General features: G+C 48.0%; 1 protein-coding gene across 7 annotated transcripts in view; it reads right to left on the bottom strand.

Moving 5' to 3' along the window:
* Positions 1-24,114, bottom strand: part of UNC13B (unc-13 homolog B) — a 341,091-nt gene that overhangs the window by 91,059 nt on the left and 225,918 nt on the right. For all 7 annotated transcript variants that reach the window (XM_075932833.1, XM_075932834.1, XM_075932838.1 and 4 more), the window contains 3 exons: positions 19,833-20,060; positions 18,581-18,722; positions 4,008-4,177 (listed from right to left, as the gene is read on the bottom strand). In XM_075932833.1, the coding sequence (XP_075788948.1) occupies positions 4,008-4,177; positions 18,581-18,722; positions 19,833-20,060 (540 nt within the window). The remainder of the gene's footprint in view (positions 1-4,007; positions 4,178-18,580; positions 18,723-19,832; positions 20,061-24,114) is intronic.

Below are 24,114 nucleotides of genomic sequence, written 5' to 3'. Positions count from 1 at the left end.
TACCAAGCATGCATGGGCAAAGCCCGAATGCTCCCCGGTTGGCACAAGACCAATCGCAACGTCTTCATAGAAATTCGTCAAGAAAACGCGTGTAAAGATCTCATTCTTGTCACCAAAAACGTTTCTTCCCTTAAAGGATGTTGCAACAATATCCTTTACTACCACAGGAGTCAACAACGGGATGCTGTTAAAGGCAAATGCACATTTGGGTCGCATTAAGGGACGCATGGCATGCAAGTCACGGGAGGCGACAGGACTGCTCCATTACATGCTGGTTGGGCCCCAGCTGGAGCACCAGGGTCAATTTTGGTCCCTGCTGGAGAGAAAGTGGGAAGGATCCAGAGGTGAACAACAAGGCTGATCAAAGGCACTGAATGCAAGCCACCTGAGCAAAGGCTGTAGGAACTGGGTCTGGTTAGCTTGGGAAGAGGAGATGAAGGGGGTCTTCGCACACTTGAACAACTGCCATAAAAAGTTGCGCTCACTTGCCATGGGGCAAGACAAGAGGCCATGGGTTCAGACTACAGCACAGCAGGTTCCGGTTGCAGGAAGCCCCTGAGTTCCGACCCCCCACACTTATAACCATTTTTGTAAGTGTGGAAGGGGCCGGAAACCCGACTTACGTCCTCGGCCCACATTTACAAGAGCGCACGGCGCCTACCGTAAATACAGGTTCAAGTTATGACACCCCCAACTTGCGACACTTCCTCCAGAACCCATCGCAAGTCGGGGGCCTCCCTTAAATCTCACGAAAAAACTTCCTGTCAGAACAGCAGGACAATGGAATCAACTGCCAAGGGAAGTTGTGCAATCTCCTCTCGGGAGGTTTCATCATGGCTAGGCATGCGTCTGGGATGGGTCAGCTACAGCTAATCCGTTCGGCCCCTATGATTCCACAGTAACAACAGGAGCAGGGAACTCGTGGAAGGAGGAGGCGCTGCCTTTCCAACGGTTGGGAGCCCACGACGCAGCTGGCACGTCTCCGATGCTGTACAAGGCTGTGGCAGGAAAGGACTAAAAGCTACTAACTACAATTTAGCAGAGCATTAGAAATGTTTGCTGGCAATCAAGCCTGTCCCAAAATTCCAACATATGTCTAGAGCCTTGCAACAGAATGGATGTGTCTAACAGAGGGCCTTTCCTCGACACAAAATTTGAATGCTCCTCAATTATTGCTGCACAAGACAGACAGTGAACAATGCTAAAAATAGAGGTGTTAAATGCTGCCACCATGTAAGCACATACTGCATGATGGTGGGAGGACATTATTCTCACTGATTGCCATCTTCAGCACTTGTAACCTGGCCAGGAGACAACAGACGGGAACGTGCCTCACGTCCAATCTCCCAGACTGCAAACCCAGTCCCCTGCTGCTCTGGGGACCCACGACTGCTCGTCTCCTCCCCCACAGTGTGAAAAACGAGTGCCCCGTGGGAGCACAGAAATACACGAGTCAGCTAGAACTTCGGAAATCCAGAAGGGGGACCTGCCTGCATCCTGCACCTGGGATCATCAGAAAAGCAAAAACCCAGCTCCCTTTGCAGATGGCTGACGGGCCGAGGGTTCGAATTACTCCCACTCCCCAGGGCTGAGGTGTTTTGAAGATTGACAGCCTGTGACGTGGGGGGAGGGGGGGCTGTCCACTCTTTTGGCACTGGATCCACTCTGGTTTTGCATTCACTGGTTGCTGGGTGTGACCCCAATGCCCTATGCTGGGCTGCAGAGATTGTGTGTGTGCGTGCGTGTGCTGCCCAGTGGGGGATGGGCCCTGAGGGGGGCACGTAGGCCACGGCCCAGTCGCCTGACACCTGGGCTAGGTGGAGGAATCTGAACAAAGCCAGGGGGCCGAGTGACCAGTTGCTGGGAGTGTAAGTTAGTCTGAGCTGGGGGAAGAGGAGAGGAGCCTGAGAGCAGGAGAGGGGGGTTCAGGGCCTGTGAGCCCTTCCCCCCAAGAGGAACACGTCTGTCTGCTCTCAGTGTCTGAGCTCACATCGCTCCTCTGTTACGCCGTGTCCCTGAGAACCAATAAAACCTTCTACTCGACCGGCTGGCTGAGTCATCTGGGGGTGCAGGGTCGGGGCTCCCCGACGCACCGTCACACAGCCAGTAGGGCTTCCTGAGACTGGAACAGACTCCACGGCCTTTGCATTGCTGCTCTGCCAGAATTCACCGAAGGAGCCTCTCTCGGACTCCCACCACTTCCTCCCACTCACAGACCATTTGGGAACCAACCCTCCTCCCCCAGCTCTACGCAATTAATTGACCACTAAAACATTGGGCCGTCAGAATCCACAACGTCCAGGGTGCGGCCAGCTTATTTTGCCAGCGTCCGTCTCAGAGCTCCTCCCTGCTGGTGCTTCACGCCCCTTGCAGAGTGTCGGGAAGGAAGAGCGTCCGTAATCGCTTAGGAAGGCCACAGAGCTTCTCCTTGCTGTGAGGAGGAACCACCCCCGCTAGGATGCCTCTGTGAGCTTTCGGGAGTCCCCACTTTCCTGCCTCTTTCTTTCCATGTAGATCGAAGTGCTGATGCCTTGTACTGACCTAACAGCTGGATCGCCATTCCCAGCCAATGGAAGCTGCAGGAAGCAAAGTCCCCGTCTGTGACATTCCCCCCAGCTTCCATTAGGTTGGGAACGGTGATCGCTGGCCAACGGGCGCTGCCAGCGGCTGTACCGGCAGATACACAGGTGAGTAAAGTGCTGTCAGTCCACCGGGGCGATTCCTGAGGAACCGCCTCTGGCTTATTGCCTGCCCCTGCGCTAAGCCAGCTGGGGAGGCCAGAGGAAAATTTCAGCCCCGTACAAAGACTGTCCCTACTCCAGCCGCAAAACTAGCTCTTCAAAAGCAACTTCTCTGGAGCCGCTGCTCTGACTCGCAGAAAGGGACACGTGGGGCCCTGTGAGAGGGCAGCAGCAGCATGAGGATGAAGGCAGTGAGTCATCTTCATAGTTCCCCCCGGCCCCGGCCTGGGCACTCTCACAATTCACCCACTTACTGCAGGGGGTTAACGAGCTTTTTAGCTGAGCTGTGAAAATCCTGACTCCTGTCTGGAAGCTGATGGGAAGTGTCTCAATCGCCAAAGCAAAAGCAAGTGGAAAGGCTCCTTGGAATCAGCACTGTCAAAACACCAACATCCTATGAACCGAAAGTGGGCTGTTACTGCCTTCCCAAAGCAAGGCAGACTCACCGGGGACCTTTCCTTTTCACACTCAGCTCCTCCCCTCCACACTGGTCATGAGCTTCCCTCCTTAGCAGAGCCGTGACCAATAGCCCGTCGGCAGGAAATGAGTGAAAAGAATTACACCCTAGCGCAGCGGTTCTCAACCTATTTACCATCAGGCAGCTCTGTGTGTTCTGTGGGTCACATCCACACACTCTGTACGGTACCCCTACGCCCACGAGGCGGTCACGGGGCTGCAGCTGGGCGTGGACTGAGCTGCAAGAAGCTCATCAGCTGAGAACTACTGGCCTAGTGGTTAGAGCACTCACTTAGGATGGGGAAGCCCCTAATTCAAGTCCCTGTTCCGTTGAGTCTTTAGCCGTTTAAAGGCAGAAACACTTTCTTCACAGAAGACAGTAGGAGACCCACATCAGGCTCTCTCAAAAACACAAGTAGCCACAACTACTTAGCAAATCTGTATCAGACTCACAATTCACATCCTGGGCCAGCCACAACTACATTTTTCAGCAAACCAACTCTTCCTAGAAAACAATTCACCCCGCTCTAGTGATTAATAACACTTGCAAAGAGAAAACACTCGGCCTTTATGATTCTCCAACAAGTAGGCATTGGCCAACACTTTTCACTAGGAAGAACACAACTTGACACTGACTCACCAACAACCCCCCTTCCTCCAAGTCCCACATTCTTTGGAAATGACACTGACGCACACACAGCTGTATGAGCGCCTAACCCAGACAGTCCTAAGGTAGCAGGGAAAGTTCCGTCCATTTATACGCAAAGCCAAGGGCTGTACGCTGCATCAGAGGACTGAAACGCTACTCACCCAGATTGTACCATACATCCATTTCTCCACTCAGCGTGCGGACTTCAATGATGGTCTGCCCCAAGAAATCGTCCGACTCACGTTTCAGCCTCTGCTTGACACGAGACTTAATGTCGTCATCCTCATCCCAGACGCGCACTTTGATCCGATCCGAGGAGTTGTGGCACTCACTGCGAGGAAGACAAGAGGTAACAGGTGGGTGACCACCAGCCAGCCACAGAACCCAAGGGGCTTGGAGGTGCGGTTCTAGCGCGCGACGGCCCATTCTGTGCTATTTTGCTAGTGGTCTGCATGTGACAAGTTCATTCATGTTGGCAGCCCATGGGGAAGGATGGGAGCAGCTAGTAACACGCCAGTAGTCGATGGGAATTGTGCTACAGAGAGGTTTTGAGGGCCATGGAACTGAGGGCCCTGACCACTGGGGATACTGCATGCGGCTCAGTTATTTGATCGTAGTGCATCAGTCACAGGTTCAGATGCAGGCCAAGACAGACCCAAAGTGAGGCCATTAACTTAATTTTGTTTGAGACTTGATTAGTGTCACTAGCAAAGCAACAGCGTATTATGTCCAGAACCCAGCCAGCGTGGGGCTCGGATGCTGCCCGTGTGTGGGAGGCAGGGCTGGGACGCAGCAGCTGTAATGAAGTTGGTATTTAAGAGCGACAACATGCCCCAGGCAGCCAACTAAAGTCTCCTTCCGAAAGGCAGCTTGGTTCTCAGTCGAACTGCCACCTCTGCTCTGATGCTGAGCAAATAAAAAAGGGGGGTTCCAAAAAGCTAAGCAGGCCAATGACCTGTGCAGTGCGGGGGGGGGCGGGGGGGAAGAGAACGCAAAGGTTACAGGGACACGGTGAAGAGAGAGATCTTGTCACCACAGCTCTGCTCATTTATTGGCCCTGTGATACAATAAAGCAATCTGAATGCTCATATAACAGCATGGCAAGGCTGATTACTCATCGTGACCGCTTAAAAACGTCTGGCCACACCAGAAAACAAAAAGGTGCTGAAAATACGACAATTCCTATGGAAGGTCTGTGCTCTAGCCTTTTTAAACCGACTGCATCCGTTGCTAAGCAACAAGGAGCACGATCAAGGCGCAAGAAAGAAGAAATGGGTCAAAAGAGATTTGCTAAGCCAAGTCAGGGAGATGTGGGCGACCGTGGTGTTTCCATGTTACCTACCAAGAACCCATTCGGCCTCTCATGGCCACCTATTGTGCCTAACGCAGAAGAGCTCACTGCGAGTTACATGGAGAAAAGCAGAAGCAATTGTACCTTGTCCTGATTATTTGCTGTTGCTTGAAAACCAAGCCCTGCTCTGCATTCCTCAGGGGACTCAAAGTACCATTTACAATACAGAAACAGCTGCTCCAATCAATATTTCTCTGCTTTTAATTCTCTCTCTCCCATCTGTAAACATGTGCAACTGTTTAGGAGGATTTGCTGCATGAGGAGCTGAAGAGGAGATGCTAATTCTGGTTCTTCCTCTAGCTCTCAAACTTATTTGGGCATGCAAAGTAAGTGTCTGTCCACTACCAACTCTTAAATCATACAAGAAACTCTGGGATTTCTTCTGAGCAAGACCCGAGAAGTCGTTCTTCCACTCTGCTCTTCACTGACTGGGCCTCAGTTGGAGTATTGTGTCCAGTTCTGGGCCCCACATTTCAAGAAAGATGTGAAGAAATTGGAAGGGTCCAGAGAAGAACAACAGAAATGATTCAAGGTCTAGAGAACATGAGCTATGAGGGAAAGCCAAAAGAATTGGGCTTGTTTAGTTTAGAAAAGAGAAGACCGAGAGGAGACATGATAGCAGCTTTCAAGTACCTAAAAGGGTGTCACAAGGAGGAAGAAAAATTGTTCTCCTTGGCTTCTGAGAATAGGCCAAGAAGCAATGGGCTTAAAATCGCAGCAAGGGAGGTTTAGGTTGGACAGTAGGAAAAACTTCCTGCCTGTCAGGGCGGTGAAACACTGGAATAAATTGCCCAGGGAGGTTGTGCAATCTCCATCACTGGAGATATTGAAGAGCAGGTTGGACAGACACCTGTCAGGGATGATCTAGACGGTGCTTGGTCCTGCCATGAGGGCAAGGAACTGGACTCGATGGCCTATCGTGGTCTCTTCCAGTTCTATGATTCAGGTGCCCAAAGATGCAGAGTGATGTACAACAAATAGGACTTCCACAAGCTCTAAGCAAGTTAGGTCTCTAACTCCCATTGACCGCGTTTTTCAGTGCCTAAATATTTTTGTTAACCCGGCCCCAGATCTTGACCCTGTCCTATAGTCCATCCAAGGTACTGCTTCTTCAGGAATATATTGTTGGGGTGTGTAAAAATTAATAGGCTCTATTGAAATGGTTCTACATTCGTCGTTCAGGGGTCAGCCACAGCATTACCCTTAAATGTGCTTTTTCCTTTTGTTTTTGAAGTTTGGGAAGATAGGGTCTGGTCGAGACCAGTATTATCTTTTGATATACATAAACTTGCTCTCTCTGTGTTCCATAGCCTAGGAAATCAAAGAAGTATGGAGTTGCTATATTGTTATGTCTCTTGCTTCATAGAATCATAGAACTGGAAGAGACCTCAGAAGGTCATCAAGTCCAGCCCCCTAATCTAGGCAGGACCAATTCCAACTAAATCAACCTGGCCAGGGCTTTGTCAAGCCGAGATTTAAACACCTCTAGGGATGGAGACTCCACTACTTCCCTAGGGAACCCATTCCAGTGCTTCACCACCCTCCTAATGAAATAGTTTTTCCTAATATTCAACCTGGACCTCTCCCACCACAACTTGAGACCATTCCTCCTTGTTCTGCCATCTGTCACTACTGAGAACAGTCTCTCTCCATCCTCTTTGGAACCTCCCTTCAGGAAGTTGAAGGCTGCTATCAAATCCCCCCTCACTCTTCGCTTCTGCAGACTAAACAGACCCAAGTCCCTCAGCCTCTCCTCATATGCTCCAGCCCCCTAATCATTTTGGTTGCCCTCCGCTGGACCCTCTCCAATGCGTCCACATCCTTTTTGTAGTGGGGGGCCCAGAACTGGACACACTACTCCAGATGTGGCCTCACCAAAGCCAAATAAAGGGGAATTATCCTCATTGGCTGTATAAAATATCTTTAAGGTTAAGTTTCTTGTAATCTCTGTAGCCTGCTGATTTAGGAAGTGTTAATTCAATCAAATTCTGTAAATAGTAATTAGGGGTGGGTATAATGGCATTTATTATTTGCTTATTCATGTTCATTTTATGGGAGATAACATTACTAAATAAAGTTTTAGGAAAAGTAGTGATGGACATGTAAATTAAAATACTAAAAGAGATAAAAGGGTGCAAGTGGCACCAGGTTGTTGCCACTCCGACATTGTGTTGAATGTCCGAGGTAAATGCGCGTAAGCAATAAAGCAGTTCTGTTTACTCCATCCGCTCCTGGATCGTCTGTTTCTTCTCTAACAACATTCAAGGTGATTTCACCTAGCTCGATCTGCACTGTGTGCACATAAGAATAGCTACACAGGCTCAGACCACACGTCCACCTAGCTATGGGAAGGCGTAAATAACTCTTCTTTTTGAACTTCAACATGCACCACAGCAGATATCTGGAGCAAGTGAGATCTTTCTTGAGCTACAGTAGGGGGCTTCATGGCACCACAATCACTGCAGAATGTTACATGGTGAATTTTCAGTGGTACCAACTGGACCTGTAAACCTCAAGACAGTGACTGTCTCTGCCATACTCCCTTTCCCCAGTTCTGTGGGTTTCTTACACTTTGTACGCCCTCTCCTGGTTCTCTACCAGAGCTATTCATGCTGCTCAACACCTGAACCTGGGGCAAAGGCTGGGTAAACCTACAGGATCTACAGTCATCGTTACTGTTGAACCAAGACAGCCAGGTTGAGGTCAGTGCCGCTTCTACAGGAACAGCAGCTCTGAGATTCAACTCAAACACCTTCATTTCTGGGAGACAAAGGACAATGCTCCCCGGTCAATTGAAACTGCATAAACCCCACCTCGTGGAGCCCAGATATGTGCTTGAGTGATCTACAGCATCCCCACGAGGCAGGAAGCAGCATGTCTCACACTCCCCAGCTCTCACTGCACTTCCTGCTCCCGTTTCCTCTTTTAAAATCTATTTTATATTCACTGGCGTTTGTGATGCCGAGTTGTACAGAATTATTTACAATGAGTTTTACATTGTTTTGTTCTGAGTGCTGTCATATAACCAATTATCTACATTTGCACCTGCACAATGGAGAGACTGCACTAATCACTTGTTGAGATGTACTGAAAAGTACTATTTCTTTTGGTTTTTACAATGGAAATATTTGCAATAAAATAATATCAAGTGAGCACTGTACACTTTGCATTGAGGTATAAGTGAAATCAGTATATCTGACAACGTAGAAAAATATCCAAACATTTATTAAATGTTAATTGAGAGTCTATTTTTAAACATCAGAGGGGTAGCCGTGTTAGCCTGAATCTGCAAAAGCGGCGAGGAGTCCTGTGGCACCTTAGAGACAAACTGAAGTGTTGGAGCATAAGCTTTCGTGGGCAAAGACGAAATACATGCATGTGACGAAGTGGGTCTTTGCCCACGAAAGCTTATGCTCCAACACTTCAGTTGGTCTCTAAGGTGCCACAGGACTCCTCGCCGCTATTTTTAAACAATGCCACTAAAAGTGCCATTAATCACGGTTAATTTTTTAATTGTGATTGCGTTAACTGCATGAGTTAACTATGGTTAATTGACAGTCCAAGCGAGGGATGTAAAATCTCCGTTAATTCGTTAACTAATTAAACATTAAGTTTAACAAGTCAACTGATAAAACTGGGGGCCCAGTGGGGCAGGAGTAGGCTCCATCTGCAGCGGGCCGGGACTGGATAACAGGTTACCAATTAACATCCCTAGTCTAAGCCATTATCATTTATTTCCTATTTTAATTCCTGTAGCACGCTGAGGGCCCAGAGCCGCCGCACTCCATTCCCCTGGTGACCCAGGTACTAGCAGGGCGCTCTCTCGAAGAGTCCCGGGGGCGGGGGAGGGAGCAGTAAGAGCGAGTTGTGTCTGCGTCATTGTTACTAGGCTCATTTAGCCCCCCACACCCAGCAGCGTCTGTAGTATGGGGGGGGGGATAGTTTGGGGGCTCCTCCAGCAGGGTTTGTCTGTGGCTGGGTCAGACCCCAGGAGCCAGCAGGCAGGGCAGCTGTTTTGCTACGGGCTTGGTGCCCTGCATGAGCTGGGGGAGGCTGAGCCAGGAGCAGGGCGCAGGTATGGATGGTGTTAACCCTCTAACAGGGCACATGGGCATGTGAACTGTAGCCAGGGGAAAATAACGTCTCCCAAGCTCGCTGTGTGCTGGGAATGCTGCTGGCCTTCCGCCCAAGCGCTCTAGTTACTGTCTCAGCCAGCGCGATTCTTCAGCTCCTCTCTCCATGTAGCAACGGGGAAGGAGCCATTTCTAGTTTGTTATTCTCAGTTTTTGTATTTTCTTGTAACAGTTTCTTTTCAGTCTGTTCCCTTGCGAGTTAACTGACTGGTTAACCAGGGAGCTGGCTGCCTAGCAGGGATCCACAGTAGAGGAAGAGGCTGCCTGGACTCCAACTGAGGCTCCCTACCAGCCAGTGGAGAGAGAGTTCAGACTCGGCATATGGTGCCGACTGGATGAGGAGACGCAAACTGAGACTTTGGGGAACTAAATCTCAGGTTTCGGGCTCTCCTGGTGTCGTCTTACCGTGTTGTGTGGACTCAACTGTTCAATCTTACTTTTGGTTTTCCTTTTTGTTTCCTTCGTGTATTTATGGTTATTGTAACTATGCAGACAATGTCTGTGGGTTATACAATGGTTAGGTCATGTTGTAAAAGTTAGAGTATTTGTTTCTTCATCATAAGATTTTATAAAGTTACTTATTAAATTCATTTCTTTAGCTTCTTTTGGTACCTCGATGGAGGGAGGCTGACACCAATCCTTGCTGAAATTCCTTAGACTGAATTCTGGGTCTGCAGGTACTTTCTCTGGGAGTTGAGGTGTTTCATTTTAGACACCGGCAAAGAGCAGTGAAATCTAGCCCACCAGAAGGTTACACTTGCTCTGAGGAGTTTACTGTTAGAGCTAGTTATCAGAAAATGGAGTTTCACTGACACCAAACCTCTTTGCGGAGCAGAGTCAGCATCTATGTATTTCCTGGTTCAAACAGCATTTTGGAAACAATCATTTGAAATTGTCAAAGCAGCTGGTTTCAGTATTTTTTAAATGAAATGTCCCATTTTACAGTTCAAAACAACTTTTTAATTCAAAATTCCAGTTCATTTCTAGTAGAGTATATCGTAGGTAAGCAAATGAAAAAGACTGTAACGGAAATGAAACCTTTCAACTAACCCAATCCAGACACACTCCCCGATGATCTGTGTGTGAACATTTTTGAGATTTTGAATTTTTGTTCCTATTTGTGACAGGAAATATTTTGGAAAAAATGGAAAATTCTTGCGGGATACAAAATCTATTTCCCTCCTCTGCTCTACCGAGAGTATTTTTAAGGGAAGAGGTAACTTGTTCGGGTAAAACAATTGAAGGAATGCAAGAGGGAGAACCAGGGACAGAGGCAAATGTACAGTTTCAAATAGGCCAGCTAAGCACAGTTAAATATCCAAAGTGCCCACCAAAATGTATACAGCGATTTGGTGCTAGGGGGGTTCCTGTAGGAATCATGGTGGAAGTGGCTTTGGAGGAGAGATAGGAAGGAGAACAGGGGACCAGCATTACAGGCTAACTCAGGGCGAGTTCCCCGCGCATAGGAGGGGGCATGGGAGAACGTGGAAGGGAAGTGGATGACAGAGATGGGCACTGAGGCAGACTGCAGGGGGCAGAAGAGGACGTTAGACAGAGCAGATAAGCCGGGCAGCAGGCTCTTTGCAGGAGTTTTTAATGGATTGGAGGGAAGCGAAGTGGTCGTCTAAAGACCAGAAGCTGAGATCTGAGGTGATGAGGGGTTGTAATCATAGAATAACAGGACTGGAAGGGACCTCGAGAGGTCATCGAGTCCAGCCCCCCGCCCTCAAGGCAGGACCAAGCTCCGTCTACACCATCCCTGACAGACGTCTATCTAACCTGTTCTTAAATATCTCCAGAGAGGGAGATTCCACCACCTCCCTTGGCAATTTATTCCAATATTTGACCACCCTGACAGTTAGGAATTTTTTCCTAATGTCCAATCTAAACCTCCCTTGCTGCACTTTAAGCCCATTACTCCTTGTCCTGTCCTCAGAAACCAAGAGGAACAAATTTTCGCCTTCCTCCTTGTGACACCCTTTTAGATATTTGAAAACCGCTATCATGTCCCCCCTTAATTTTCTTTTTTCCAAACTAAACAAGCCCAGTTCATGAAGCCTGGCTTCATAGGTCATGTTCTCTAGACCTTTAATCATTCTTGTTGCTCTTCTCTGTACCCTTTCCAATTTCTCCACATCTTTCTTGAAATGTGGCGCCCAGAACTGGACACAGTACTCCAGCTGAGGCCTAACTAGTGCAGAGTAGAGCGGCAGAATGACTTCACGAGTTTTGCTTACAACACACCTGTTGATACAACCTAGAATCATATTTGCTTTTTTTGCAACAGCATCACACTGTTGACTCATATTCAACTTGTGGTCCACTATGACCCCTAGATCCCTTTCCGCCATGCTCCTTCCTAGACAGTCGCTTCCCATCTTGTATGTATGGAACTGATTGTTCCTTCCTAAGTGGAGCACTTTGCATTTCTCTTTATTAAACCTCATCCTGTTTACCTCTGACCATTTCTCTAACTTGCTACGGTCATTTTGAATTATGTCCCTATCCTCCAAAGAAGTTGCAACCCCACCCAGTTTGGTATCATCTGCAAACTTAATAAGCGTACTCTCTATCCCAATATCTACATCATTGATGAAGATATTGAACAGTACGGGTCCCAAAACAGACCCTTGAGGAACTCCACTTGTTATCCCTTTCCAGCAGGATTTAGAACGGTTAACAACAACTCTCTGACTACGGTTATCCAGCCAATTATGCACCCACCTTATCGTGGCCCTATCTAAGTTATATTTGCCTAGTTTATCAATAAGAATATCATGCGAGACAGTATCAAATGCCTTACTAAAGTCTAGGTATATGACATCCACCGCTTCTCCCTTATCCACAAGGCTCGTTATCTTATCAAAGAAAGCTATCAGATTAGTTTGGCATGATTTGTTCTTCACAAACCCATGCTGGCTATTCCCTATCACTTTATTACCTTCCAAGTGTTTGCATATGATTTCCTTAATTACCTGCTCCATTATCTTCCCTGGGACAGACGTTAAACTGACCGGTCTATGACCGGTAATGATGTGGAGAAACAGACGAGTTTTACTCAGAGAGGTTCTGGGGAGAAAGCAGGAGGGTCTGGAAACAGCCCAAGTGAGCAGGCTGAGAGAACCAAATCCAAGCCATCCCACTACACAGTGGTTCCCAACCGGGAGTCTGCGGACCAGCAGCGGGCCATGGACCCTGCCTGCCAGGCTGCAGCACACTGCCAGGCCACGGCCCAGCAGCTCAAGAGCCTGCCCACTGCAGTTCCCACACAGCAGCTGGGCGAGTGGCCCAACGGGTAATGGAGAGTGCTGCAGCTGAAGCTGGGGCCGCAGTGAGGCTGTTCCAACAGGGGCAGCCTCACCGTCGACCCGACACAGCTGGCGGGGCCGTGTGATGGGCAGGTGCAGTGCTCGGCCAGGGCCCAGCGCCGCATGGAGCATGGCTGAGGTAGCACTCACAAGAGGCCCAGCTGCCACGGCAGCCAGGCTCCACGTGGCGCTTGACACCAGCTGAGCGCCATAGCAGCTGGGCTTCTACTGAGCAACGTGGCCACCGAGCTCCATGCAGTGCTTGGTCCTGACCAAGCGCTGCAGCTGCGCTCAGCAGAGACCAAGCGGTATGTGGAGCCCAGCTGATGGAGCACTCAGCAGGGGCCTGGCAGGCTGCCGGCTCCGCACAGCTCTCCTGCTGCACAGGGAAGTCCTCTGCGCTCAGCTGGTGGCTCGGAGGCAGCGGCATGGTTAGGTGAGGGGGGGCTCTAAGAAGTGGAGGGGGGGCTGACACTGAGGGGCACTCTGACATCCAGGATGGAGAGCTGGCACTGGGAGAGCTTGGGGGGGGGCACTAATAGTAGAGGGAGTAGGGGGGCAGGGCTGGCACTGGGGACAGGGCTAATATTGCAACAGAGCTGGCAAGACGGAGCCTGGGGAGGCTGGGTGCAGTGGGGCTCTGGAAACAGGAGGCTGGCACTGAGGTGTTTGGGGCAGAGGGCTGGCAATAGGGGACTCTGAGGGCGAGAGGCTGGTATTGGGGAGGTTGGGGTGCAGTAGACTCTGGGGCCTCTGGTGTCAATGGCTGATGCTGGGCACTAGTGGAGGGGTGAGGGACTCTAGGAGTTAGGGCTGGCTCTTGGGGCTGGGGCTTTTAATACTGTTAATTGATAATATTTGCATATTTATTATTTGCATAATGAATATGCAAATAAAATGTTGCCCGTCAGCCAAAAAGTTTGTGAATGGGTTTGCCGGTCTCCAGTATAAAAAGGGTTGGGAACCACTGCACTAATAGATCTGGGGAAGGAAGAATACGTGTGCCACCTACTGCGATGGGAAGAATAACCAGCATTCTTGGCCACGTTAAGTTTAAAACGAGAGGCCAGCTAAGCACACACAGACACATACAGGTTAGGGTGGAGAGGCCATGGTGTACATCAGTGTGAAGATGGCAATTGCACAGAGCAGAGGAGATCACGTGATGGCCAGGTCTACACGGTTCAAGTTCACAACTCCAGCTGTGTAAAACATGCCTCGCAACTGCAGGAGTACTGGCACCAATCAGAGCTGCTCTCATCATTCAATTTAGCGTGTCTTAACTAGATCCACTCAATCGAAGGCCAGAAGATCGATATCTGGCACAAGTGAAGGCATGGCCTAAGAAAAAGCACAGCGAAGGTAGCAAAAGAAAGAGCCTTGTGCAATCCCCATGGATTGTGAGAGGAGGCGGCAGAGAAACTATCCAAAGGGATGGGAAAAGAATGGCGTAAGAGCTAGGAGAACACAGAGAGGAAGACACAATAAAAGCAGCTGAGAGATCAAGGATGACAACCATGGAATAAAAGCCGAGATTTGGCAAGATTTCCTTGACAGATAATTACCCTAACACAATGAAAAAAACCAGGTCTTTTGTTCCTATCCATATTAAATTTGTTTGTTTTAGGGAGACACATACAACCCTTTCTTTTCTGTTACCCGGCCCTGTGACACTGATTACACAAACAAATCATGAACTTCTTTGATGAGCAGAAGGCAGAAGCCGTGCTCACAGCCTCTTCATCTCCAACTACATTATCCCAGCTTTCTCCTCAGCCCTGCTGCAAGGCAGCAGCTCCATGTACAAATCCAAAGTCATATGGGTCACTGAGCTGAGATGCTATGGATATGTCTACACGGCAATTCAAATCCCATGGCTGGCTCGCAGCAGCCGACTCGGGTTCACGGGACTCAGGCCAAGCTGGTATGCAACAGGGGTGCAGACATTGGGCAGCATGATGGATCCTGCACTCTTGAACCCATGTAGGTGAGAGGGTCCAGAGGCTGGGCTGCAAGCGAGCGCCTACCTGCAATCAAACAGCCCCTCTGCTAGAGTAAGCTGGCCTGGGCTAGCTGCCGATGTCAAATTGCAGTGTAGACAGAACATGATTCTGCTTTCCTACAGGTTTCAAAGCCTTCATCCAACTAGGATCCAGGCACGGGGACGAGGCGGCATGACTGGAAAGGTCGTTGTGATGTGGCCGAAGAGAGGCAGGCATCAGATGCCATTGTCTTGGAAGGGGCAATTTAAGTAGGGGACTCCGAGGAACAAGCCCACGTAACTGCAGGGATGACTGAGCGGTGCCGAGCACGATAATCAATAGGCGAGGCTGCTGAGGGGCAATTAAGGAGCCCAGCGGAAGGGGAGGGGGACACCACAGTAGTTAGCTATGTAATGGTGCCACTTCAGAAGCAGTCACAGAAGAAAGCGTATCATTTGCGGCTGTGCATGTCCAATTAGAATATTGGTTTCTGCTGAAGGGACGTGATTCTAACCTCCAGACCCTTCTGCAGGGAAGGAATCAACACACTTTGCCGAGTGCCAGTGACAATGTAATCTGTTCCAGACAGAATGATTTCACACCTGCCATTCAGTGGCCGACCCAGCTGGGGAGCACAAAGCTGTTTCCATGGGAAGGTATTTTAAAAAGACTGATTTGCATTGTGTCAAGGAGATGCAACACTGCCTGGTTGTACATGGGGCAGCTTCCAGTCTTCTCCGCCACAAGACACTGAGTCCTTCGCCAAACACTTGCAAATGCCAATAATCAATGCTTTAAGCAAGCACAGGGCTTGGCCTTTAAGAAAAAATGTTGCTCCTTACTGACAAGTTAATTTCTCCTATACCCTAGATCTGTAATTTCAGTACATGAGTGATAGAACATGAGTACATGAGAACATGAATAGAACATAACTGCCTGCATCAGCCCTTCCAAAAAACAACTGAATAGAAAATACCAACTTTATAGACTCTAACAAAGGATAGAATCTAGCAAACCCATCTTAAAGTCATACAGGACAGTTCAATAAAGCCTATGCATTGTGTGGCAGTGGCCACAGATCCCTGTCAGGATACTGGCTGCTTTCTGTCAGGCACTACACACACAAACAAGCCAAATCCCAGATATCTGCAATCAAATGCAACTGTGCAGAATGAAGAAATCAGACTCAAAATGTTAAAGATGTTGAAATTTCAATAAAAGGTTATTAAATGTCTGTGAAACTCACTTGGTTTCATTCCTAGTAACTTCCTCGGGACGTTGAGTGGATTGGGAGGCAGTTAGAGGTTTCCGCAGGCAGCAAGAAGTGCCTACTGACTGCTCTATCCAACAGCTTCCTCACCTCGCTGTAAGTGCACTTGGAGAAGAAGTCGTTCATCTAAACGCTAACCCTGGGTAATGCAGGCAAGTGATGGTCTAACCGAGTTCTGCTCTGGGAATGCAATGGGGACTCTACACAGCACTGATTCAGGAACGTAGACTCAAAAAGATCTCAACATTTTCTCCTTGGAAACATGGTTCCTTCCAGGCTGGACCATGGGTTCTTTTGTCCGAGAAACGAAACCTACAGGAAAGGAGGGGGGTCACCTTTTACCCAATGCGTTTACCTTTATGTGCCTGGTCTCCCCTGACTAACACTGCAAGAAAATCATACGTGGAACAGCTGCTCCATTCTTAGGCTTGGCCTACACGATCCACTTACACCTGTATAACCGCACCACACCGGAGAGGGCTGCTCCCACCCCTCGTGGAGGTGGGTTACCACTGCCTGCAGCAGCAGCTCTACTAACGACATCGGCGGCATCCACATTAAGTGCTCCAGGGACAAAGCGGCACTGGTGCGTATAGGCAAGCCCTTCCAAACAGCATTGACCACTAAGTTTCTCAACAGTTCCTTCAGGAATTGGATTGTAGCAATAGCTGAAAAAAGCACCCTAAGGCATTCAATTGTATAAACACCACCTTACGTCACACCAAGGGCTACCAAGAATGATACAATAACTAACCTCTCTCTCGCTTAGACACCAGGCTTTGTAATGCACCCTGGAAAAGACAAAAGTGTGCTTCTGTCGACAGGAGACACCTTTGAGAAGTCAGCCAGCTAGTAATCACTGGATAGAGTCCATGCAATAGGCCAAACAGAAAACAAAAACCAGTGACAGCAGAACTACCAACCCACAGACCTGACCCTGCTGCTGGTTCCACCTGTCCGCCTTGGGGACCACAAGTTCTGAAGACAGAAACTGAATCTCGCCTAGTGCACAACAGGTGCCAGGTGCCCCTCACTTTGTCTGCAAGTCATTTCTTTATTTAAAAGGATTATTTTTCTCTGGATGAGCTTCCGTGGGCGAGAGATTTCTCAGGGCTGAGCACTGTCAGTCTAACTGCGCAGCACGCGTTCAACGGCTAGGCCCTCTGGTTGGGGATGCTGGGAAAAGTCGGCATTTGGTCGTACGCCCCAACCATAGGCAGCAATTGATCTAAATCTCTGAGGAAAGACTGTGGTGTCCTAGGCAATTCAAAATGGCTCTTTTATCCGTGGCATGGTGAGGGGCAGCACCTCTGAACACCCTGATGCTGAAGGCGGCCTGTACCACCTTCCTTAACCCTCAGTATCTTTAAATCGCACAGTCCTCGGCTCTTAACACCTCACTCTTCGTGGTGCTGTGTCCCTGCCATTCTAAAACGACTGTTTACACTAAGATCCAATTTCATGCTGCTGTCTGAATCATGAACGTCTCCAGAAAGCTTGCACAGCGGCACAATTAAAACACTGAAATTCATCACATTGTGTTCTCTTTGCCACTGTATTTGTTATATTCCCTACAATTAGACTGGAACATACTTGTAAATACCATGGTAACTACTTTGTGCCGTAAATTAAGATTTCAGTGGCACCCACACAAATATAAACACAGGCGGATTTATTGTTATATTGATTCTAGAGTTATTACAACGACGGAAGGGACTTCATAATTTGCAGGCAACAGCTTGAACTTGGGTTAATAATGTTTAAATAAAATCATCTTTCTGTTGTCCTTATGCATGGTAAACACAAGATTGGGTTCACAAACTCAGTTTTGAAACGCACATTTCATTGTGCAGAGAGCAGGAAGGAATGGGAGAAAGCAGGAACGAAGAGCAGGAGAGAGAAAAAAGAGAAGAGTAGTGGGAAGGAAAAAGAGACTTTACGTTAAAAAAAATAAGATCCAGAATATTCCAAATCTACTCAGTTTTCAGAAGCTTTCTGCTTTTACATTTAATTAAAACGAGCGTAACTAACTTGAGGGTGCTTCTTATTAGCTCGATAACCACATCCTGGGCTCACTGACAGCCTGGGGGGCTTGTTTGCCATCTAAGCAACTGCACCTCCAGCCTCACTTTTAAATTTAGGCCCAAATAGGTTGATAATGTTGTAAACAGATTATCCCTCGAGTTATCATTATTTCATTTCCACGGCATGTTAGGGAGCGAGCTGCCTTAAAAATCTGTGACAAGCTGCTCTCCAGCGAGCTAACGAGCCAGTTCAAACACCACAGCAGGGAGGAACACGGAGGGGAATGGCGGGGGCTTTTCCCATATGGATTTTACTGCTACCTTCCTGCAGCATTTAAAAGTACGTTCATTATAAAGGAGGCACATAGGTCTTCAACAATTAAGGTTCTTCCTCCCTCTCTGGAGATGTCTGAATAACAACTTTCTATACAAATATTGCCATGAGCAGATACAGAATCTATAACCTACTGAACAAGAAGTGGAGGCAAAATGGAGGTGCACATTTTTGTACAGTACAATATATATCACTGTACAGACTGTGCTACCAGCACACAGAATGTAAAATAGGAACACACAACACACAGACATGACTAGAAGGACGCTTGTGCAGAAATGCAGACAATATACATGGGTCAGCACTGGGGCAGATATTCAGCGACCACTTACAAGTGGAATTTCTCCTCCCAAACAGGGTTCAGATTACCAAAAATGGTTTTAGTTCTCTTCTTCGTTTTGCCAACTTGCACTGTCACATACGGATCACTGGATCCAGTTTTGTCCTTGGCCTGCAGACCCTGAGCACAAACCACTGTGGAGAAAAAAAAAAAAAATTTTGCTATAAGCCTGCAGTGCTACAAGATGTGTGCATGTAACAGCATGGAAAAGATCAATGCACTACTCCCTTCAGAAACAAGAATACTCACCTATGATAGCCTCTCTGTATAACACTCATGCCAGGTCTACACTGGTGGAGAAAATCGATGCAAGGTATGCAACTCCAGGTACATGAATGGTATAGCTGGAGTTGATGTACCTTGCATTAATTATCTGGGGCAGCCCCAGAGCAGACGGTCAACTGGAGCAACTCTTCCATCGACTTTCCTAATGAAGGATAAACTTAATTTGTTGTCAGTATGACCTCTGTGTGACCTGGATGTTAAGTCTGGTCTTTGTAAAGAGGTACGTGCTTGGACACAGGTACACAAAAGAAGGGGATAGGTGAAACTGGTTTGAACCTGTTGTAAGGCCTGCAAAGGTACTGTGAGGGGACAAATAATGATTGGAGGGAATTTGGTGCAAAGGGGCATGACCTGTATATGCATGCAATTGTAAGTGGTCAGTGAAAAAGGGGTAATTACCATGGAAGGTAGTAGAAAAGACCTTGCCTTTTGCTTGGGCAGTTGCAGAAAGTTTTCCTGAGTATCCTGAAGATTTTTGCCCTGGAATGCATTCCTGAATAAAGCTGGTTGCTTAAGAAGGGTGTCTGGAATTGATTTGGTAGGGGTTTTGGGCCCCCATCCGAACCCTCTGATTAAATTCTCGGTCACTTACTCCTTACAACAGTGGTGCCCTCGGCATATGATTTAGAGGGTCTTTACTAGACCCACTAAATCAAACCCTGGAAGATTGATTGGCAAAGCATCAATCCTCTGGTAAGTGGAGACGTGGCCTAACAGCCACAGATTCTAAGGGCAGCAGCAACCTTTGTGATCATCTTGTCTCAACTTGAGCATAACAGACTCATAACTGTACCCAGACAATTCCTAGGGTAGAGCTATTAGAAAAACATCCAGTTCTGACTGAAAAGTGGTCTGTGATGGAAAATCCACCATCACCTTAGGTACGTTTTTCCCAACGGTTATTCCCTGCTAAAATGTACATCTTATTTCCAACTTGAATTTGTCTAGTTTCAGCTTACCGGTGATAGTGATTTTCGCAGACCATTTGGAGGTGCCATCAAGCACGCTCTGTTTCACGGTCTTCATTTGCTGAGCATGCGTTAATTTGCTCTCGCAAAAAACATCTCTGATCAAGTCAAATATTTCTGGCTTGTTCCGTTCTCGAATCTTCATGCGGTCCTTCATGGCCATGATAATGTTCTGGGTCCTATCCTCCGCTCCGTGTTTAGAGCTCTTCTCTGCTGCTCCTGTGGACAGCAAGGTTTGCAACAGTTACCAACAACGTGCAAACAAACAGTGAGGAAATAAGGAAATGACAATAAGGATGCCTGGGCTCAAGTTTATTATATTAAAAACAAAATCAGAGAAGAGAGACTGTGATACTGTGGACTACAACTTTATCAACACTGGGCGTTGCAATGTGAAGAGTGAGTGACAGTCAAACGTCCTGTCACACTAACAACCACCAATATTGGTGGGGAACAGTGCACAAGGGAGACAGACTGAATTAGTCCAAACAAGATGGCCTCCTGGGATAATTCAAGCTCTGTGTTAAGATCATGCCTTGCAAACAGGAAAAGTCGTGGGAATGGACAAGCCGCAAACCAAAATCAGTGTGTTGGAAGTAAAGCCTAATTGGTGGCAAAATAATGAAGGGGTGGGGCTGTTTTTGTCCATCACTACCTTTTGGAGTCCTTTAGAAAAGGAGAAAGAGAGAAGAAGGAAAATGGGTTAAACAATGCCAGGAACTCCTGGGCCCCAGGATCTACCATAACACTACTGGGCTTTGCTCATCCTAACACAGGGATGCTCTGACCGGGCCAAACAGTGGGACCTAGATGACATGGCCACTTCCACCTGCTCCGACGGAACTCGAACAACTACTTGGGATGTGAGATGTTGAGATCTCTCTACCCCCACCCCTCTGCCCGTGAACCCTTTCCTTTCCCATCTTGCTCTGAACTCCAGTATAAAGAGGGAGAAAAACCTGTTGAGAGCCTATGGGTTAAGTTTAAAGGAGCAAACAACAGCAGTGATGTTGTGGTTGGTGTCTGCTACAGGCCACCGAATCAGGTGGATGAGGTAGATGAGGCTTTCTTCGGACAACTGAGCGAAGCTTCCAGATCGCAGGCCCTGGTTCTTGTGGGGGACTTTAAACATCCTGACATCTGCTGGGAAACCTATACGGCAGGACACAGGCAATCCAGGAAGTTTTTGGAGAATGTTGGGGATAACTTCTTGACACAGGTGCTGAAGGATCCGACCAGGGGCCGTGCGCAGCTTGACCTTCTGCTCATAAACAGCGAGGAACTAATAGGGGAAGTGGAGGTGGGTGACAACCTGGGAAGCAGTGATCATGAGATGGTAGATTTCAGGATCCTGACCAAAGGAATAAAAGAGAGTAATAAAATACACACCTTGGACTTCAAAAAAGCAGATTTTGACGCCCTCCGAGATCTGATGGGCAGAATCCCCTGGGATGTTAACATGAAGGGGAAAGGAGTCCAGGACAGCTGGCAGTATTTTAAAGAAGCCTTATTGAAGGCACAGAAAGAAACCATCCCGACGCGTAGCAAGAGAGGCAAACATGGTAGGAGACCGGACTGGCTTACCGGGGAAATCCTTGGTGAACTTAAGCACAAAAAGGAAGCTTACAAAGAGTGGAAACTTGGACAAATGACCAGGGAGGAGTTTAAAGGTATAGCTCGAGAATGCTGGGGGGTTATCAGGAAGGCGAAAGCGCAAATGGAATTGCGACTGGCTAAGGATGTGAAGGATAACAAGAAAGGTTTCTACAGGCTTGTTAACAAGAAGAAGGTGATCAGAGAGGGTGTGCGGCCCCTAATGGATGAAGGAGGTAACCTAGTGACAGATGATGTGGGGAAAGCTGAAGTACTCAATGCTTTTTTTGCCTCTGTATTCACGGACAAGGTCGGCTCCTAGACTTCTGCGCCAAGTGACGCAAGATGGGATGAAGATGGACAGCCCGTGGTGGGTAAAGAACAGGTTAGGAACTATTTAGAAAAGCTAAACGTACATAAATCCATGGGTCCGGACTTAGTGCATCCGAGGGTACTGAGAGAGTTGGCAAATGTCATTGTGGAGCCTTTGGCTATTATCTTTGAAAAGTCGTGGAGATCGGGAGAAATCCCGGATGACTGGAAAAAGGCAAATGTAGTGCCCATCTTCAAAAAAGGGAAGAAGGATGATCCAGGGAACTATAGGCTGGTCAGTCTTACCTCGGTTCCTGGAAAAATCATGGAAGGGATCCTTAAGGAATCCATATTGAGGCACTTGGATGGGAGGAAAGTGATTAGGAATAGTCAGCATGGATTCACAAAGGGCAAGTCGTGCCTGACCAATCCGATTAGCTTCTATGATGAGGTAACTGGCTCGGTGGACATGGGGAAGTCAGTGGATGTTATATACCTTGATTTTAGCAAGGCTTTTGATACAGTCTCCCGCGATATTCTTGCCAGCAAGTTAAGGGATTGTGGATTGGATAAATGGACGGTAAGATGGATAGAAAGATGGCTAGAAGGCCAGGCCCAGCGGGTAGTGATCAATGGCTCGATGTCAGGATGGCGGTCGGTTTCTAGCGGAGTGCCCCAAGGTTCGGTTCTAGGACCGGTTTTGTTCAATATCTTTATTAATGATCTGGATGAGGGGATGGATTGCACCCTCAGCAAGTTTGCAGATGACACTAAGCTGGGTGGAGAGGTAGATACGCTTAAGGGCAGAGATAGGGTACAGAATGACTTAGACAAACTGGAGGATTGGGCCACAAGAAATCTGATGAGGTTCAACAAGGACAAGTGTAGAGTCCTGCACTTGGGACGGAAGAATCCCAAGCATAGTTACAAGCTGGGGACCAACCGGTTAAGTAGTAGTTCTACAGAAAAGGACCAGGGGGTTACAGTGGATGAGAAGCTACATATGAGTCAACAGTGTGCCCTTGTAGCCAAGAAGGCTAATGGCATATTAGGTTGCATTAAGAGGAGCATTGCCAGCAGATCCAGAGATGTCATCATTCTCCTTTATTCGGCTTTGGTGAGGCCGCATCTGAAGTAGTGTGTCCAATTCTGGGCCCCCCACTACAAAAAGGATGTGGACGCATTGGAGAGGGTCCAGCGGAGGGAAACCAAAATGATTAGGGGGCTGGAGCATATGACTTATGAGGAGAGGCTGAGGGACTTGGGTCTGTTTAGTCTGCAGAAGCGAAGAGTGAAGGGGGATTTGATAGCAGCCTTCAACTTCCTGAAGGGAGGTTCCAAAGAGGATGGAGAGAGGCTGTTCTCAGTAGTGACAGATGGCAGAACAAGGAGCAATGGGCTCAAGTTGTGGTGGGAGAGGTCCAGGTTGGATATTAGGAAAAACTATTTCACCAGGAGGGTGGTGAAGCACTGGGATGGGTTCCCTAGGGAAGTAGTGGAGTCTCCATCCCTAGAGGTGTTTAAGTCTCGGCTTGACAAAGCCCTGGCCGGATTGATTTAGTTGGAACAGGTCCTGCCTAGAGCAGGTGGCTGGACTTGATGACCTTCTGAGGTCTCTTCCAGTTCTATGATTCTATGATCTTATTTCGTCCTTTCCCTGCCACTCTGTCTACTACGAGTCTGGTTTGGCTAGCTAAGACAGCAATACTGCAAAACATGCAGAAAGCCTGAGACCAGAGAGGCAAGTGAAAGCAATGCCCTGAACAGCCCAACACTAGTACAAATTTGCCAAGTTTTGGCATCTAAGACCAGGTCTACATGTACGCAAATCTAGTGTAATTCAAACGAATTACTCCCCAGGGCATCTTGGGGCTCTAAGTCAAGGGAGTGCGTAATTTCAAGGCTTCCCCACAATGAGGGTACACTATTTTGATTGTTATTTTGGGAGTTATTATGGTTTCCTAGTGTAGACATGCCCCTTTTGTCCATATGGTTGTCGACTTACTCAAGGAATTCTAGTAGACTGGTTTGGCATGACTTCCCTTTACAGAAACCACGCCGACACTTCCCCAACAAACAGAGTCTGATCATTCTGATCTTTACTGTACTTTGAAGAAGAGAGTGGCTGTTTCCCAGGAAAGTATTATGAGGCTCTGTTTACAGCTCACAACCCAGAGGTAGTGGAATGACTCAAAATCAGTCACTGGCACTGGTGTTCCTCTCTACCCTAATGATGAGAATGACTCTTTGGGAGGGGACAGAAGCATTTGCTGCAGTCCCTTGGTTGTAACCTCAAGCTACTTGCAAAGGGCAACACCTGACTCAGACATGGAGGGCCTCGCTAATGACACTGCTACTTGTCTTCCTT

This window comes from Pelodiscus sinensis, chromosome 6 (assembly GCF_049634645.1).
Source record: "Pelodiscus sinensis isolate JC-2024 chromosome 6, ASM4963464v1, whole genome shotgun sequence".
Lineage (NCBI taxonomy): Eukaryota > Metazoa > Chordata > Testudines > Trionychidae > Pelodiscus > Pelodiscus sinensis.
This window is presented reverse-complemented; position numbering and strand designations above follow the sequence as displayed.